The sequence below is a fragment of the Palaemon carinicauda genome, chromosome 1, assembly GCF_036898095.1.
Source record: "Palaemon carinicauda isolate YSFRI2023 chromosome 1, ASM3689809v2, whole genome shotgun sequence".
NCBI lineage: Eukaryota > Metazoa > Arthropoda > Malacostraca > Decapoda > Palaemonidae > Palaemon > Palaemon carinicauda.
The window spans coordinates 135875580-135893572 of record NC_090725.1 but is presented as its reverse complement, the minus strand read 5'-3'; the positions used below and the strand labels follow the sequence as shown (position 1 = coordinate 135893572).

Below are 17993 nucleotides of genomic sequence, written 5' to 3'. Positions count from 1 at the left end.
CATACAAAACAGAATATCAAGGGGTCTATTTGACGAGCAAGTACTTTTTAGCATACTGGGGAATAATGGCAGGGAGATAAATATGGTCAGTGTTCTGTAGAGTAAATTGCAAATAATCTATATTATTGCATTACGTTAGCAATTCGTAAGAGAAAAAATCTTAAACAGCAAGATAATTGAAATTTAAGTCAAGAATGGAAAATGCTGGTATAAATGTTCACAACCCTATGTTAAACTAATGAGTACTGGCAATGTTGTCCTGTCTATGAAAACTAGTTAAATATGTTTGCAGGATATTAAATGAAAATTGGAGAAAATTAAATTACTTAAAGAACAGAACATAAGAATGGATATGATGAAGACTCGAAGAACTTGTGGATTGCATTAAACGGAAAGGGAATGTACAAGACCACAACATGTTATTGAGAGCAATATATTATCACTAGTGTACGCAACCCGTCTAAAATGATGGCTAAATTTTTAGATAAATATGGACACACGCGCACGGTCGCGCACACAGATTCAACCCTTCCCATCCCCTCCCCCTTTATGCTAGTTCGGAAATTTGTGGGAGATTGTACATCTCGGGGCACCCCCTCTCACTAGAGTTTGATTACTTCATCTCCGCCTGTCGCTCAGCATGGCTGGAAATTTGTATATATATATATATATATATATACTGTGTATATATATATATATATATGTGTGTGTGTACTGTATATATATATATATATATATATTTATATATATATATATATATATACAGTATATATATATATATATATATATACTGTATATATATCTATCTATATATATATATATATATATATACATATATATATATATATATATATGTATATATAAATGCCTCTCTATTCAGGGCTCATTTATCCTTTGCCTTACACATACTCCGAATAGTCTGGTCTATTCTTTCCAAATACTCCTTTGTCCTCGTGCATCTGACAACGTTTATATGGCCGAAAATTTCTTCTTCATTCAAGGATTTAACTATTACACTATAAATGCTTAGTGGCTATATTCCTCATGGTAAATAAAGAAGAGACTCTTTAACTATGGTAAGCAGCTCTTCTAGGAGAACGACATCCCAAAAGCAAACCATTGTTCTCTAGTCTTGGGTAGTGTCATAGCCTTTGTACAATGCTTTTCAATGTCTTGGGTTAGAGTTCTCTTGCTTGAGGGTACACTTAGGCAAACTATTCTAATTGTTTCCTTATATCAATTTCTTCATTGGGCTATTATCCCCGTTGGGCCTTTGGGCTTATAGTATCCTGCTTTTCCATCTATGGTTGCAGTTTAGCAAGTAATATATATATATATATATATATATATATATTTATAAATCCTTCTTGTGACTCCGGTCCCGAGGAAGTGCAAATTCGATATTAAGAGGTATTTATGGCTTATATGAATATATTCCTTTCTGAGTGGTGATACCTTAACGTAGTGAAAGGGTTTTCGTATCGTCATGACCAGCAAAGCTTTACTAGGCAGGGCCACCTATACTTGGTTGGTTTGATGTGAGTGATCTGACGAAAATCTCCTACCATCACCAATTCCCAGTTGGCCAGCATAGTGATGAAAACTTGCCAAACCTCAGACATGAATAAAGGCATGCCTAAGGCCTTCGTCTCGCAGGGGACTAGAAAAGGTTGCATTTGTTGTTATATATATATATATATATATATATATTGTATATATATGTACATATATATAGAATATGTGTGCGTGGTTTTGTGTTTTACAAAGTGATATTAAAGTCTGCTAAATTTAGCTATAATGGGATACAATTCTTAACAAGTAAAAATTATCAATTTGGACTATCATAGACAATATTTTTTCATAAAATCATTAGCTACATTTCCGGAAGATAAGATTAGTGTAATCTAACCCTAAACAATTGGAGGAGGAAACATCAGTTTCAATGTAGCCTTAGATTACAACTGTTACTTACCCGATATATATATATATATATATACAGTATATATACATATATATATATATATATACAGTATATATATACATATACTGTATATATATATATATAAATATATATATATATATATATACATACATACATACACACACACATATATATATATATATATAAGTATATATACATACATATATATATATATATATATAAGTATATATATATATAAGTATATATATATATATATAAGTATATATACACACACACACACACACATATATATATATATATATATTTATATAAAGTATATGTAGTATAATCCTGTATTCCTTTTATAAGTGGAATTTGATATGTCATTTAACCCATTGACATGACCTCCACAGCTGCCTAACAACCAGTTACATAATACAATGTGTAGGTCAATAGAGACTCAGTGGCTCTTTAATGGAGCACATCTTCCTTCATATCGTTGCTGAGAATTCAATCCATGATCTTCTTGCTTTCTTGGTGAGGATGATATCGATTACACCTAACAGGGGGTGGCTCCAGAAATGCACAACACAACAGTCATTGACAATAGACATGCGCTTAAGAATTGAATCATGGAACTCAGCTTCTGGAAAGACTCCTGCTGCAATATTGATTTTATAGCCTACACACAGCAGTACATGAAACTGCGTCATTCATCACTACCTTGCACATTATCTTGTAGGCTACTAACTGGATATCAAGGCCATCCCTTTCTGATATTTCTTTCACTCAGTCTATATAATCAATCCTAGGCCTTCATCTAACCCTGGCTGTAAATGTTTTGAATTATATACTCTTTCCAATAATGTTTTGTCAGCCATTCTTTCCATATGACCAAACCACCTCAAAATACTCTGATCCACCATTTCACTTCACCTAAGATTTTCACCATTTCTACCATATACTACACTAACGGTTTATCTTAGTAGCTTCAGTTGTTTTTATATTCACATTCAACATCCACACTTCTTTGTGTAAAGGAAATAGGGCTCAACCTTTTTTTACTTTTCTACCTTGGGTTACCAGACAATTCAAGTATCTTACAAATATTTTTTGCTTACATCCTTGCTATCTCTCTTGCTTCATCTAGTCTTTTATTCACCTCTTTGCTCATGTTGCCTTCATGGATTCACCTAACTTAATTAGATGTTCTCTCAAGGCTTCTACGTCTTCTAAGTTCGCAACATATATGCCCAATTTAGTATCGTCGTCTTATTTGGCTACTCTACTAGTTAATCCTAAATCTATGTCGTTAATGTAAATCAGAAATAGTAATTGGTCAAGGACAGATCTTTGAGGTACTCCGCTTGTAACAGCTGCCCACTCTGAGGTTTGTACGAGGACCCAGTTAGGTGATAACTGGGAGGCGAGGTGAATGCAACTAACTTTATAAAATAGACATCGAGCTTAAATATTACAACTTGCGAGCAAGAATGTCACAAAAATTCAAACAACATTAGACATGAACTATTAAGTTTATACAGGTTGGTTTATTAACAATGCACGGAAGAGCGAGGGATAATATAACAATTAAGACTGTTACAGTGTACGAGCGTGTATGAAACACGTGCGGTTTATGGTTCCCCCCCCTCTAAAAGTCACATACATGTGAAATAGGGTGCCCTGTTCTTGATAGGTGTACCGTAGGCGGGTTATCTGGCAAGATATATGCAGGTTTTAGGCAATCAGTGGAGACTCGGTCTTCTTTGCCACGCATGTTAAGCAAGGATGCTTTCGGTGCACGACGGATCACAAGGAAAGGGCCCATGTAAGGGGGCATTACTGGTGGCTTGCTGGTATCATTGCACAGGAAAATGTGCGTTGCCGAGTGCAGATCTGTCAGTATGTGTTGCTTAGCTTGGGGCTTGTAAGAAGTCTGGCAGCACTGGAGATTGTCGGAGGAGGTTGCAGACGGAAAAAAAAATTGGCAGGGATGACCAATGGGTCTCCATACACCATTTCAGCTGCCGAGATATCCAGGGAGTCTTTAAGAATGATCCTTAGTCCAAGGAGGACCCAGAGAAGCTGGATAAACCAGTTGTAGTCCTTGCAGCGGGACATCAAAGCTGCTTTGAGGGTGCAATGAAAATGTTTAACCATTCCATTAGCAGCAGGGTTGTAAGGGGTTGTCTGATGTAGGGTGATTCCCAGGAAGTATGCTAATGATGTCCACAATTGAGAAGTGAAGGTGGTACCCCTATCAGAAGTAATATGCTCAGGGATACCAAATCTCCCTATCCATCCTGGGAGTAAGGCAGATGTACATGAGGCGGACATTGCAGAATCCATGGGAATGACTTCAGGACAATAAGTGGAGTGCTCGATGATGGTAAACCGGTAATGATATCCTTGTGATGTGGGTAGGAGCACAACTACGTCGACGTGAATATGGGCAAACCGATGGTGAGGTTGAGGAAAGGTGCCTCTCCTGAATCCGTGTGTCGATGTACTTTCGAGGTTTGGCACAAAGTACAGGTGCAGACCCAATCCTTAGCATCCTTAGTAATGCCGCCAAATGAACTTCATCTTCAATACCTGTGCAGTAGAATGGCACAAGTGATGTGAATGGTCATAATTGAAATCAAACACCTGTCGGCGCATGGGAGCAGGTATCCAAGGTCTAGGTCTACCAGTACTGATGTCACAGTTGAGGGTGGTATTGGAGTCGTAGAGAGGGACGTCCTCTCAACGGAGGGATGTGCAGGATGTCCTACAGTCTTGGCACTATGGATCTTTTCGTTGGGCTTCAGCCAAGGCGTTATAATCCAATCCCAGGTGAATGGTGGCTAATGTGTTTCTTGACAAGGCATCAGCAATGGTATTCATTTTTCTAGAGACGTTTGGAAGAGTACAATTGTATTCAGCCACGGCAGAGAGATGTCGGCGATGCCTGGCGGACCAGGCGTCGGACTGTCGAGTGAAGACGTACATCATAGGCATGTGGTCTTTGCATTCAACGAAGAGCATACATTCCAAGAAGTGGCGAAAGTGACGGACAGCCAAAGTGCATCGCTAGTAATTAGCGGTCGAAGGTAGAGTAGCAAGATTCCGCCTTGGATGGTTTTCTACTGAAGAAGGCCAGTGGGTGGGTTGAGCCATTCCCCACCTGTTTCAGTACTGCCTCAATAGCGGCATCGCTGTCATTGGTGAAGAGGAGATGTGCATTTGGCATGGAAATAGTGAGAGCAGTAGTTGATAGAGCATTCTTTGCCTTGTAGAAGGCTGCTTCTTGAAGGGGGACTACACTTCTGGTCTTTTGGCTTGCCCTTGAAGGAGGCATAGTTGGAGGCAAGAGTGGCAGTGATGGCTGGCAGGAATCGGTGATGATAGTCATTCATGCCCAAGAATTCTTGCAGTGCTTTGATGGTCGAGGGCATAGGGAAGTTCTGAATTGCTGCTAACTTCTCAGGGAGGGGGTGGACTCTTTCAGGAGTGATGCGGTACCCTAAGAACGATACTTCATTGGCGCCAAAGGTACTCTTGTCTTACTGGACTGCAAGGTTGTTCTTTTGTAGGTGGTCGAGCACGATTCGTAGATGATGGAGGTGTTCTTCTTTGGAGGAAGAGAACAAAAGTCATGTCATCCACGTAGCATACACTGAAGGGGAGGTCCCTGAAGATGCATTTCATGAGAAGTTGAAAAGTGGCCCCAACATAACGAGGGCAAAAACAGGAGTAATTGAAGGTGTATGTACTGAACGGGTTGGCAATGGGGGTCTTGGGATGTCTTCTTGGTTCATGGGCACCTGATAATACACCTTCAGGAGGTCGAGCGTGAAGACAACTTTTCCTTTGTGCAAGTAGGAGGTCACGTCAGCGATGTTTGGGAGGGGGTAGTGATCCGGTTCCATCTCCAACCAGCCCCTCCAAGAGTACGAGCGTGTATGAAACACGTACAGTACAGGTTTCTTCATTGATTACAACTCTCTGTTTCTGTAACTCTGTTTGGCAACCAATCTTCGGTCCATTCAGCTGGCTTATCAATGATGCTCTAGTTTTACCGATAATCTTTTTTCTTGATGGTCTTTTTCAAAAGTCATTTGAAAGTTTAGGCATATGATGTCTATTGCCCTGCTTTTGCTATAAAGGCCAAACATGCTGTGGAAGAATTTTAACAGATTTGCCACACAGGATTTCTTTTGTCTAAAACCATGTTGGGTGTCTATCAGAAGATTGTTTTTATTTGTACATTCTACTATTGAATCTACAATAATTTATTAAGAAATTTTGCAAGGCACTGAAGTTAGACACGAGGATCTGTTATTGGTAGGTTCTTTTGGTCTCTTCTTGTAACATTGCCTAGTTTCCATCCTTGTGGTGCTTTTCTTTCATTGCTGTCTTTCAGACCATTTTGTAAAAGTGTGGGGTTATATCTTTTACTAGTTCTATAATGTCTCTTGTATGAATATGCCCCCTGTGGCCGCGGGGGCATATAAAAATTAGAATAGCGCCAACGTTATCCCTGCGTGTCGTATGAGGCGACTAAAAGGGACGGGACAAGGGGGCTGGGAACCCCCTCTCCTGTAAAAAATTCCTGCGAGACATCGACAAGGAGATGGAGCTGGGGGGAGAGTGACTGCTCCCCGCACTCTAGTTTTGGGGTGTCTGAATGTGCGTGGATGTAGTACGATAGAGAGTAAAAGATGTGAGACTGGAAGTATGTTTAGAAGTAGAAGGATGGATGTATTGGCCTTGTGTGAGACAAAGATGAAAGGAAAGGGTGAAGTGATGTTTGGTGAAATGTCTGGTAGAGTGTCTGGGATTGAAAGGGGAAGAGCGAGAGAGGGTGTGGCGTTATTGCTGAGTGAATGGATGACAGGTAAAGTAGTGGAATGGAAGGAGATATCATCTAGGTTAATGTGGGTAAGGGTTAGGTTGGGTAGGGAATGTTGGGCGTTTGTCAGTGCGTATGGGCCAGGTAGTGAGAAAAGTGAAGAAGAGCGGAATGAGTTCTGGAATGATTTAACTAGGTGTGTAGAAGGACTGGGTAGAAGGAATTATGTAGTTGTTATGGGTAACTTAAATGCTAGAGTGGGCGCTGGAGAGGTAGAAGGTGTCATTGGTAAGTATGGCATACCAGGTGAAAATGAGAGTGGTTAGAGACTGGTAGACATGTGTGTTGAACAAGAGATGGTAATAAGTGCTAGCTTCTTTAAAAAGAAAGATAAAAATAAGTATACATGGGTAAGAGTGGCAAATGGAAGAGTAGTAGAAAGGGCATTAATGGATTATGTGTTGGTAACTAAAAGAATGTTTGGAAGATTGAAAGACGTGCACGTGTATAGGGGTATGGCTAACGGTATGTCTGATCATTTTTTGGTGGAAGGAAAATTAGTTGTAGCAAAAGAGTGGGGGAATAGAGTAGGTGGATGTAAAAGGGAGGTAGTGAGGATTGAAGAGCTAATAAAACCGGGGGTAAAAAGTAAATATCAGGAAAGGTTGAAAATGGCATATGATGAGGTGAGAGTAAGAGAAACTGGTAATTTAGAGGAGGAGTGGAAGTTAGTAAAAGAAAATTTTGTTGGGATTGCAAGTGATGTATGTGGTAAGAAGGTTGTTGGAGGCAGCATGAGGAAGGGCAGTGAATGGTGGAATGAAGGAGTGAAGGTGAAAGTGGAAGAGAAAAAGAGGGCTTTTGAAGAATGGCTGCAGAGTAATAGTATAGAGCAGCATGAAAAATATAGAGAGAAAAAGGTGGAAGTAAAGCGCAAGGTACGTGAGGCAAAGAGGGCAGCTGACCTGAGGTGGGGTCAGGGATTGGGTCAGTCATATGAAGAGAATAAGAAGAAGTTTTGGAAAGAAGTGAAGAGAGTAAGGAAGGCTGGCGCAAGAATTGAAGAGACAGTGAAAGATGGAAATGGAAGGTTGTTAAAAGGAGAGGAGGCAAGGAAAAGGTGGGCGGAATATTTTGAAAGTTTGCTGAATGTTGAGGATAATAGGGAGGCAGATATAATTGCTGTTCCAGGTGTTGAGGTGCCAGTGATGGGAGATGAGAATGAGAGAGAGATAACAATAGATGAAGTGAGGAGAGCACTAGATGAAACGAGAGTAGGAAAAGCATCTGGTATGGATGGTGTGAAAGCTGAGATGTTGAAGGAAGGGGGTGTGACTGTACTTGAATGGTTGGTGAGATTGTTTAATATGTGTTTTGTGTTGTCAATGGTACCAGTAGATTGGGTTTGTGCATGTATTGTACCACTATATAAGGGTAGGGGAGATGTGCATGAGTGTTGTAATTCAAGAGGTATTAGTTTGTTGAGTGTAGTTGGAAAAGTGTATGGTAGAGTATTGATTAATAGGATTAAGGATAAAACAGAGAATGCAATCTTGGAAGTACAGGGTGGTTTTAGAAGAGGTAGGGGATGTATGAATCAGATTTTTACAGTTAGGCAGATATGCGAGAAATATTTAGCAAAAGGTAAGGAGGTGTATGTTCCGTTTATGGATCTGGAGAAAGCATATGATAGAGTTGATAGGGAAGCAATGTGGAATGTGATGAGGTTATATGGAGTTGGTGGAAGGTTGTTGCAAGCAGTGAAAAGTTTATACAAAGGTAGTAAAGCATGTGTTAGAATAGGAAATGAAGTGAGTGATTGGATTCCGGTGAGAGTGGGGCTGAGACAGGGATGTGTGATGTCGCCGTGGTTGTTTAACTTGTATGTTGATGGAGTGGTGAGAGAGGTGAATGCTCGAGTGCTTGGACGAGGATTAAAACTGGTAGGCGAGAATGACCATGAATGGGAGGTAAATCAGTTGTTGTTTGCGGATGATACTGTACTGGTAGCAGACACAGAAGAGAAGCTTGACCGACTAGTGACAGAATTTGGAAGGGTGTGTGAGAGAAGGAAATTGAGAGTCAATGTGGGTAAGAGTAAGGTTATGAGATGTACGAGAAGGGAAGGTGGTGCAAGGTTGAATGTCATGTTGAATGGAGAGTTACTTGAGGAGGTGGATCAGTTTAAGTACTTGGGGTCTATTGTTGCAGCAAATGGTGGAGTGGAAGCAGATGTACGTCAGAGAGTGAATGAAGGTTGCAAAGTGTTGGGGGCAGTTAAGGGAGTAGTAAAAAATAGAGGGTTGGGCATGAATGTAAAGAGAGTTCTGTATGAGAAAGTGATTGTACCAACTGTGATGTATGGATCGGAGTCGTGGGGAATGAAAGTGAGGGAGAGACAGAAATTGAATGTGTTTGAGATGAAGTGTCTAAGGAGTATGGCTGGTGTATCTCGAGTAGATAGGGTTAGGAACGAAGTGGTGAGGGAGAGAACGGGTGTAAGAAATGAGTTAGCGGCTATAGTGGATATGAATGTGTTGAGGTGGTTTGGCCATGTTGAGAGAATGGAAAATGGTTGTCTGCTAAAGAAGGTGATGAATGCAAGAGTTGATGGGAGAAGTACAAGAGGAAGGCCAAGGTTTGGGTGGATGGATGGTGTGAAGAAAGCTCTGGGTGATAGGAGGATAGATGTGAGAGAGGCAAGAGAGCGTGCTAGAAATAGGAATGAATGGCGAGCGATTGTGACGCAGTTCCAGTAGGCCCTGCTGCTTCCTCCGGTGCCTTAGATGACCGCGGAGGTAGCAGCAGTAGGGGAGTCAGCATTATGAAGCTTCATCTGTGGTGGAAATGTGGGAGGTTGGGCTGTGGCACCCTAGCAGTACCAGCTGAACTCGGTTGAGTCCCTGATTAGGCTGAAGGAACATAGAGAGTAGAGGTCCCCTTTTTGTTGTTTCATTGTTGGTGTCGGCTACCCCCCAAAATTGGGGGAAGTGCCTTGGTATATTGATTGATTGATTGATTGATGAATATCATCTAGACCTGATGCCTGAGACTTACTGAGTCCCTTTATTTATTATTATTATTTATTTTTCTTTTACATCTTCCATTGTAAAAGTGATTCTGTTTAGTGGTTGTGTTTGATAGCTGGTTCGGGGAGGGTCGTTAATTCTTCCCTAGTGAATATGGTTGTGAAATATGCATTCAACAGTTTGGCTTTTATCAAATCATTTGTTATAAGATTATCCCCCGAGTTTCTTAATGGGCTAGGGTTTTTTTTTTTATTATTATTAGTTCTCTACTGTTTACATATGAAAATAGTTATTTCAGGTTTTCTCTTCTCTTCATTGACCTTGGAATTTCTAACTAATCTATTTACATTTCTTCTCAACTTTTTCGTGATAGAAAATTTCCCGAATTGAAAGCTAGGGATCCATTGATTTGTTTCTTGTATCTGCTTCTTATTGCATTGGCTATTTCTCTGTTGAACCATTAGGGTTGTGTAGTTCCATTTGGTAAAATTTTTTCATGTCGTATATATTATGCCCTTTTTCATTATGTATTTCTACAAAGGCATCCCATTCTATATCTATTTTCCCTGTTTCAACATATTTTGAATTTTTGGTGTATTCTTTCGGTTGTATCCAGCTATCCCGTATGTAGTCTAACTTTTTTTATTTTTTTTTATTTTTTTTATTTTCTGGTCTTTTAGATGAGGAATTTTTACCTGGAACCGAACTATTCTGTGATAAATTTTGTCAATATTTTCGCCTACTGAGACACTGTATACCAATTTTTCCTCTGCTTTCTCCATCTACCTCTGTCCCACACCTCACCACCGGTGGTTAATCCCTTTGATCGAAGGTCATCCTTGGTACAGTCCACCCACCTTTGGTTTGGTCTTCCTCTCCTTCTCGTTCCCTGTACCCCCATTTCCATCACTTTCCTCCCAATATACTGTTCATCTCTTCTCATGACATGACCGTACCACCTCAGTCTACTTTCTTGGATCTTATCTGATAGTTTCTAACCCTTGTGGTACCCCTAATTACTTCATTCCGTATCTTATCTCTTCTTGTCACCCCACACATCCATCTCAACATTCTCATCTCTGCTACATCCATCTTCTCTTCTGTCTTCAATATTGTCCACGCCTCCGCTCCAAACATCATTGCCGGTCTCACAACTGTTGAAGGGGTAATACTCTATGTTGAAAATTAGATAAACCCTATAGAAATTAAATTGGAAACTGAATATGAAGTGGCAGGTGTGAATGTTAACACCATTGGAAAAAAATATGCCCATACTAGTAATCTACAGACCAACACACCAATCGCAAGAACAGGACAAAGAGTTGTACAAACAGCTTAGACAAGGAGTGAGCAGTAAGCTATCTGTCCTATTTTTTTTTTTTTTTATTTCTGGTCTTTTAGATGAGGAATTTATACCTGGAACCTAACTATTCTGTGATAAATTTTGCCAATATTTTCGTCTACTGAGACACTGTATACTAATTCTTCTGCTTTTAGCATAATATCTAGTATGCTGTTTCCCTTATTTGGTTTATCAACCCACTGCTGGAGGAATTCATTGTTGATAAAGTATAGTAGCCTGTGTCCCTCTGAGTATGATGTAGAAGTCACTGTGCCCCAGTTTTCTGCTGCATTGAAGTCTTTCATTAGGACAGCTGGCTTACTGCTCACTCCTTGTAGGGGTATTTCTCTTTTTTTTTTTTTTATTGTTTATCACGGGAAGTTAGGTGATAACTGATGGATAGCATAAATGCAGCTAACTTTATTTCAACAGACAGCGAGCCTTTCATACAACAGTTTTAGTGTAAGGAAAGCACAAAAAAATCAAACAGATCAATGCAAGAAAAACAGACTATTAACAGAGAGGTGTAGAGTGAGTGCTATATACAATAAAGACAAATACCGTTACAATGTACGAGTATGAAACACATGCGGTACACCTCCTCAAGAGGTTTTCATGATTTTTTTTTTCGTAATTATTTCCTTTCTAGGTTCTGTCCTTGGTTTGATCTTGTTTTGTATTTTTTTGGGATACTAGTCCCATATTCTACAATATGTCTATGACCTCTTTGTTTCTTATTTCTAACTGTAAAGTCGCTATTAAGAGAGAGAGAGAGAGAGAGAGAGAGAGAGAGAGAGAGAGAGAGAGAGAGAATTGATGTCAATTATAAGGCGAACAGTGGTGAAATCGTATGAAATTTCTGTGATGCAAATTGCTCGTACACACACACTCTCTCTCTCTCTCTCTCTCTCTCTCTCTCTCTCTCTCTCTGAGAGTTATCACTATAATTTCGTTTATGATGCAAATTTCCCCAGTTTAACTCTTGATGGCCTTTTCATCCTTCCATCGCTCTCTCCTTTAGGTAACCATTGTCATGGATTTTTTACTTTCATATTTGGTATAATTCAATCTGTCCTGCTGTACTAAAAGAATTTTCAATACTAAAGGGAAACGCTTAACCATTCACAATGATTTATATCATTTGATCATCCACCCAATTGACTCAAAATCTGTACAGTAGGCTACTTTTCCATAATATTATCCTATTCACAATGATTACATGATGTTATAATGTCAAAAGTAAAACTTAATGCAAATTAAATAAAGCAAATAGAATGTCAACAATGAGAGACATGACTGAATATTATCCTCATCCTGCACGATAGAATATTCAAAACTTTGACAGGTCAAATCACTTTAGTGAGAGGCGTTGTTCAACTCAGTCAGTTATTGTCAGTCAGAGACTTCCAGGAAATCTGTCACTATTAATGATCTAACAGAAAAAAACAAGAAAATGGCTAAACAGGAATGCCTTATTGTGCTCTCGTCTTCCGATCTAGGTATAGTTTTTAGATTCATAATCTACTATTTCCCCACAACCACTATAGACCCAATAGTTTTTACTACAGGCGTAGGTTAACTTGCCTATGGTAGACCATTATATGATTATACTTTAATTTCCACTTGAACGTCGTATTCTTTTATTTTTCCAACTGATTATGTTCTTTTTTTTTTTGCATTTCTGTCCATTACTGATGGTGAAAACCTCTCGAATTCATTTTCCCATTCCTTGTACAATGTAACAGTAATGGGAAACCTAGGTTGGAAATAAAAAATGAACATATCACCTATTTTGTAACAGTATACATTGATAAATTATATCGTTATCTATTAGAAAATAATACGTGTTTCATGTGTCCTATTAGATAAAAATCCTACAATTACCCACATACTGCAACGAGAAACGTATAATGAACTGTTACAGGGATTCATTCATACCTAACTTGGTAGGTATTATTGTGGGTCCTTAACCTATACCCCACCTTTCCTCATTGCCATAAGACCTAAAACACTGGAATTGCCCTTAACCTAACCTTGCACATCATGTCTTAACGGGCAGGGGGCCAAACTTCCATCTCCCCATTAGTATAGAACGTTAACATATTCCTCATGAAGGTTTTGGAAGTACACTATAGCTACAGAGGAGCCATTTATTAGTGGAAGGGTTTACTTTGAAGTATATATTTTGAGTAGCTTTAGGTTTTTTGATAGGATTAGACATACCATATGCAATTCTTACGTGTAAAGCAGCTTTCTCTAGACCAAAGTCATTATACGATGAAATGAATTATGAAAGGTCCTGTTGAGAATAGGGTTCCACTGCAGTATAGGACCATAAAGGTAGCATTAACGTAAGTGACGAAATACATGTACTGTCAGGTTCTTAAGTTTTAGTCAGGGAGCAATGAAGTTATGAGTCAACCCATCATGTTAACGTTTCATAGCATAACTAGCAAGAGAATAAAGATAGAAAGAAACTGAAAATTGAATTAAGAACATAACTTTTCCATATAGCATTATGGTTACATGATTTGATAATGCCCAAGTGGATCTTCAAATCCTCAGAGGCTTAATATTTGGTATTTATTTACCCAAACACCGTTCGTCGTCATCCTGGTGATTTGTTTGTATCGATACGTAATGCAGACCTTTGATATTGATTAGGGGTATAACTTTTAGTCAAACTGGAACAACCATTCAAACTTTTAAGAAGGTAGTGTAACCATCTTGACTTCAGGCCGTGACAGAGTACAGTAATACCTTGAGATACGAGCTTAATGCGTTCCCGGACCCGAGCTCGAATGTCAATTTGCTCGTATCTTGGATCAATTTTTCCCATATAAAGTAACTAAAAGAAAAATTAATCCGTTTCCATCCAGTGAAAAAATACCTAAAAAATGGATTTTAATCAAAGTGAAGAATCCATTTTGGGGTGAGAGGGCCATGTCGTCCTGATGGAAGGGTTCCTATAGGTAGCCTTTTAAGGGATATTTTCTACAGTGATACTCCCAGGGAATTAAACCAAAAGTCTCCAAGATTTCAACTCCTGGCACGAGTATCCAGTAAAGGATATCGTATAATATCGGGACGTATTCTAGATACAACACATGGCAATCTTCACCCTGAATAGATTTAACGCTTCGATGTAAGGGGGAAGAGTAACAAAAGAAAAGGGTGCCATTCTAGGTACCCGGTGGATCTCCTTCCCTACTACTACAGCGACGCCATTCCTATTCTTGGCGTTAAGCGGAAATGGCCACAGATAAAGTAATTTTGAGAGGGATCAGCCAAAGGGTGGGTTCCATCAGGACGACATGGCCCGCTCACCCAAAAATAAATTTTTCACTTTGATCATAATCCGTTTTTTGGGCTCAGGCCATGTTGTGTTGATGGAAGTATACTAGAAAATCATCTTGAAATTACTATTAGCTGTGGGTTTGTGCATGTGCCTTCTACCTTAAATAGATTTCCTTATCTGGACTACTAGACCTATATGTGAAATTCCAGAGATCTGTCACGTCCACTAAACCTGGAGCTGGTTTAGTGCCTCCTGCCCCCAGCAAGGAAATGTCGATGTCGACAATAAGGATTCAAGGTTTGTATTTCCCGTTGGAACAAAAAGAAAAGCGTTGAAGCATACCTTTTTACTTACCTTGAGAATGTAAGTTTATTCCTTTAGAAAACATTATTGTGATTTCAAGAATATGAACACCATACAGGAGTTTTAGTAAAACTCTAAAATACTTTATTAGCTTATAACTGAGGGAGCAGTAATAAGACGCAAATACGGTTAAGTATTTTATTATGCAACTAAATTATCAAATATAGTTACAGCAAAGTATGAATGGAGATGTGAAACCAAATCTATCTGACATAGTCAGATGTTCGGAAATGCATAAGACACCGTAACGCAAACGTTCACTCGGCACTGGTGTACTGATCAGATATGCACCTACAGGTACACAGAACAGTGTGTCAACCATATTTGTGATCTGCACAAGTGGGTACGTATGCCCATGCACCTGATGCACTGTAAAGTCCAAAAACAGTCCACTGTTCATCACAGCACTAGACGACGGGTTTAATCACACTACCCGCCGCCACCACAAAGTGTTTTATCTCTTGTACTTGCTTCACGTAATGTTTGCAGAAGACCTTGGATGATTTCCACCCAGTGTACGAGCGGAGTCTCTCAAAGTCCATATGTTGAAAGAAGTTCAACGAAGAAGCAACTTTCCTTGGATCGTGACCCGCGGGTGTACTGTCAGGATCCGCTCTGCGAATTAAGTTGGTGAGCTTTGCTCTCAGTTGTCTTAAAGATAGGTTCGATCCTGAAGTTTCGCCTCTGAAGAGCTGTCCTCCTTTGAAGTTTAAAGTTCTTCGAAGATAGACCTTAAGACACTCCACTGGGCACAGAGAGGCATCTTCCTTCAATGGGCAGATTCTCTAAGGACCCCACCTCTTGGTGGGTAGCTGATTCTTGGCAAGAAATGCAGGATCGGGAAACAGGTTCAGTTCTCCTGAGTCCAGGAACTGAATATGGCCTTTGTTTCTAGATAAGGCCACTATTTCACTAACTCTAGCCCTTGAGGCTATTGTGAACAGAAAAATTACTTTCTGTGTTAAATCCTGTAGAGTACAGTTCTCATTGTCCAGGTTCGAAGCATAGTGCAAGACTTTGTCCAAAGACCACGTGATGAGCTTTAGTGGGGCTGCAGGCTTGAGTCTAGTGCATGCTTTCGGGATCTTATTAAAGATTTTACCTGAGAGGTCCACCTCAAAAGCATACAGAATTGGTCTAGCCAGGGCCAATTTACAAGAAGTAATTGTAGTAGAGGCCAGGCCTTGTTTGTGGAGGTGTATGAAGAAAGCAAGACAGAAATCTATTGATAGCTCTGTCGGTTTCCTTGCTTTCACAAAGGACACCCATTTCTTCCATGACGATTCGTATTGTCTCCTAGTCGAACGTGACTTGTACTCCTCAATGAAGTCAACTTTATCCTTTGAGATTCCGAACTTGAGAAGATCATGAGATGTAGGTTGCTGGTTCTCGAAGATGAAGCATAGACAGTCAACTTCTGAACCAGTTGGGACAGCACTGGATTTGGCAGTGGAAACAGCTTCAGATTCAACTCTAGGACTAGAGGAAACCAATTGCTCTTGGGCCACTTGGGGCTACTACCGCTGCTGTCCCTCTGAAGGATCTTAGCTTGTCGATGACTCATAGCAGGAGATTGGTTGGTGGAAACAGGTAAATATGATTCCACCTGTTCCAATCTAGGGATATGGCATCCATCGCTTCTGCTTGAGGGTCCAGGTAAGGGGCTACGTAACGAGATAGTTTCTTGTTGTCGCTCGTTGCGAAGAGGTCGATCTGCAGTTCTGGGACTTTTATCGAAAATAAAGGAGACTGAGTCTGTGTCTAGGGACCATTCTGTCTCTATGGGCTTTCGCCTGGATAGAGCGTCCGTCGTCACATTGCGGAACCCTCGTAAGTGAACTGCTGATAAGTGCCATCTCTTCTTCCTTGCCAGGTAGAAGATGGCTAACATCACATGGTTGATGCGGGGTGGTCTCGAGCCTTGTCGATTTAGACACTTTACTATCACCTCGTTGTCCAGGATCAACCTGATGTGGATTGATCTGCGAGGGGATAGTCTCTTCAACGTCAGGAATACTGTCATAACTTCCAAAATGTTGATATGAAATGTTTTGAACTGGTGCGACCAATTCCCTTGCACTTTCTTGTCATGAGAATGACCTCCCCTTCCTTCCAAGGAGGCATCCGTATGTATCACCACTGATGGTTGTGGTGGTTGCAGGGGAATTATCCACGCTAGATTCTTGGCTGATGACCATGGCTTTAATTGTGTGCGCAACAAGGTCGGGGTCAGCCTTAGTTGATCTCTTCAAGCGTTTGATGCGTATTTCCTCCAGACTCCTGACGCATCTTTCAAACGTGCTTTTAGCACCGGGTCTGTCACTGCCGCAAACTGGAGAGAGCCCAATACTCTCTCCTGTTGGCGTTTTGAAATCCTCTTGTGACGGATTAGTCTCCAGACAGATCCCGCTATTTTTCTCCTCTTCTTGGATGGAATGGAGAGGTGGTGTGACTTCAAGTTCTATTGGATTCTTAATCACTGGAACTGTTGAGCTGGAGTGAGACGAGACTTCTTGCGGTTGATCTTGAAGCCCAAGTGTTCCAAAAACTGGATCACCTTTTGAGCTGCCTGTAGACAAGTAATCTTGGATGCTGCCCATACCAACCAGTCGTCTAAGTATGCCACCACTTGAACACCTCCGGTGCGTAGCTGGTGGATGATTGTATCTGCTAGCTTTGTGAATATCCTTGGGGCTGTGTTCAGTCCAAAGGGCATTTCTCTGAAGACAAACTTCTTCTTCTGTAGTCTGAATCCTAGGTAGGAGGAGAAAAGGCGACTCATTGGGAAATGCCAGTAAGCATCTGCTAGGTCTATTGAGACCGTGTACGCCCCTTTAGGCAGAAGGGTCCTTATGTGTTGCAAAGTAAGCATCCGAAACTTGTTCTCGATGAACTTGTTGAGTTTTGGGTGAGATAGCCATGACGTCTTGATGGAAGGTTCCTATTGGTAGCTTTCTAAGGGATATTTGGCTACAGTGATATTCCCAAAGAATTGACCTGTAGGTCTCCAGAATTCTAACTCCTGGGGTGAATATCCTTAAAATTTCTCCTAAGAATATCACATAATATCAGGGGACGTATATCTTGATACGACACATAGCATTCTTTACCCCAAATAGCGTTTTCGTTTCGAGGGGGAAGATTGGCGAAAACAGAAGGGGAGCCGTTATCAAGGTTACCCTTCCTCCCATACCTTTACGAGTATC

The 17993-nt window shown here is 40.3% G+C and overlaps 1 protein-coding gene across 1 annotated transcript in view; it reads left to right on the top strand.

Moving 5' to 3' along the window:
- Positions 1 to 12463: 12463 nt before the first annotated feature.
- The window catches only part of LOC137651864 (glutamine amidotransferase-like class 1 domain-containing protein 1), a 245366-nt gene continuing 239836 nt past the window's right edge, over positions 12464 to 17993 (top strand). The window contains exon 1 of the mRNA XM_068385083.1: positions 12464 to 12625. Within this exon, the coding sequence (XP_068241184.1) occupies positions 12580 to 12625 (46 nt within the window). The 5' untranslated portion in view covers positions 12464 to 12579. The remainder of the gene's footprint in view (positions 12626 to 17993) is intronic.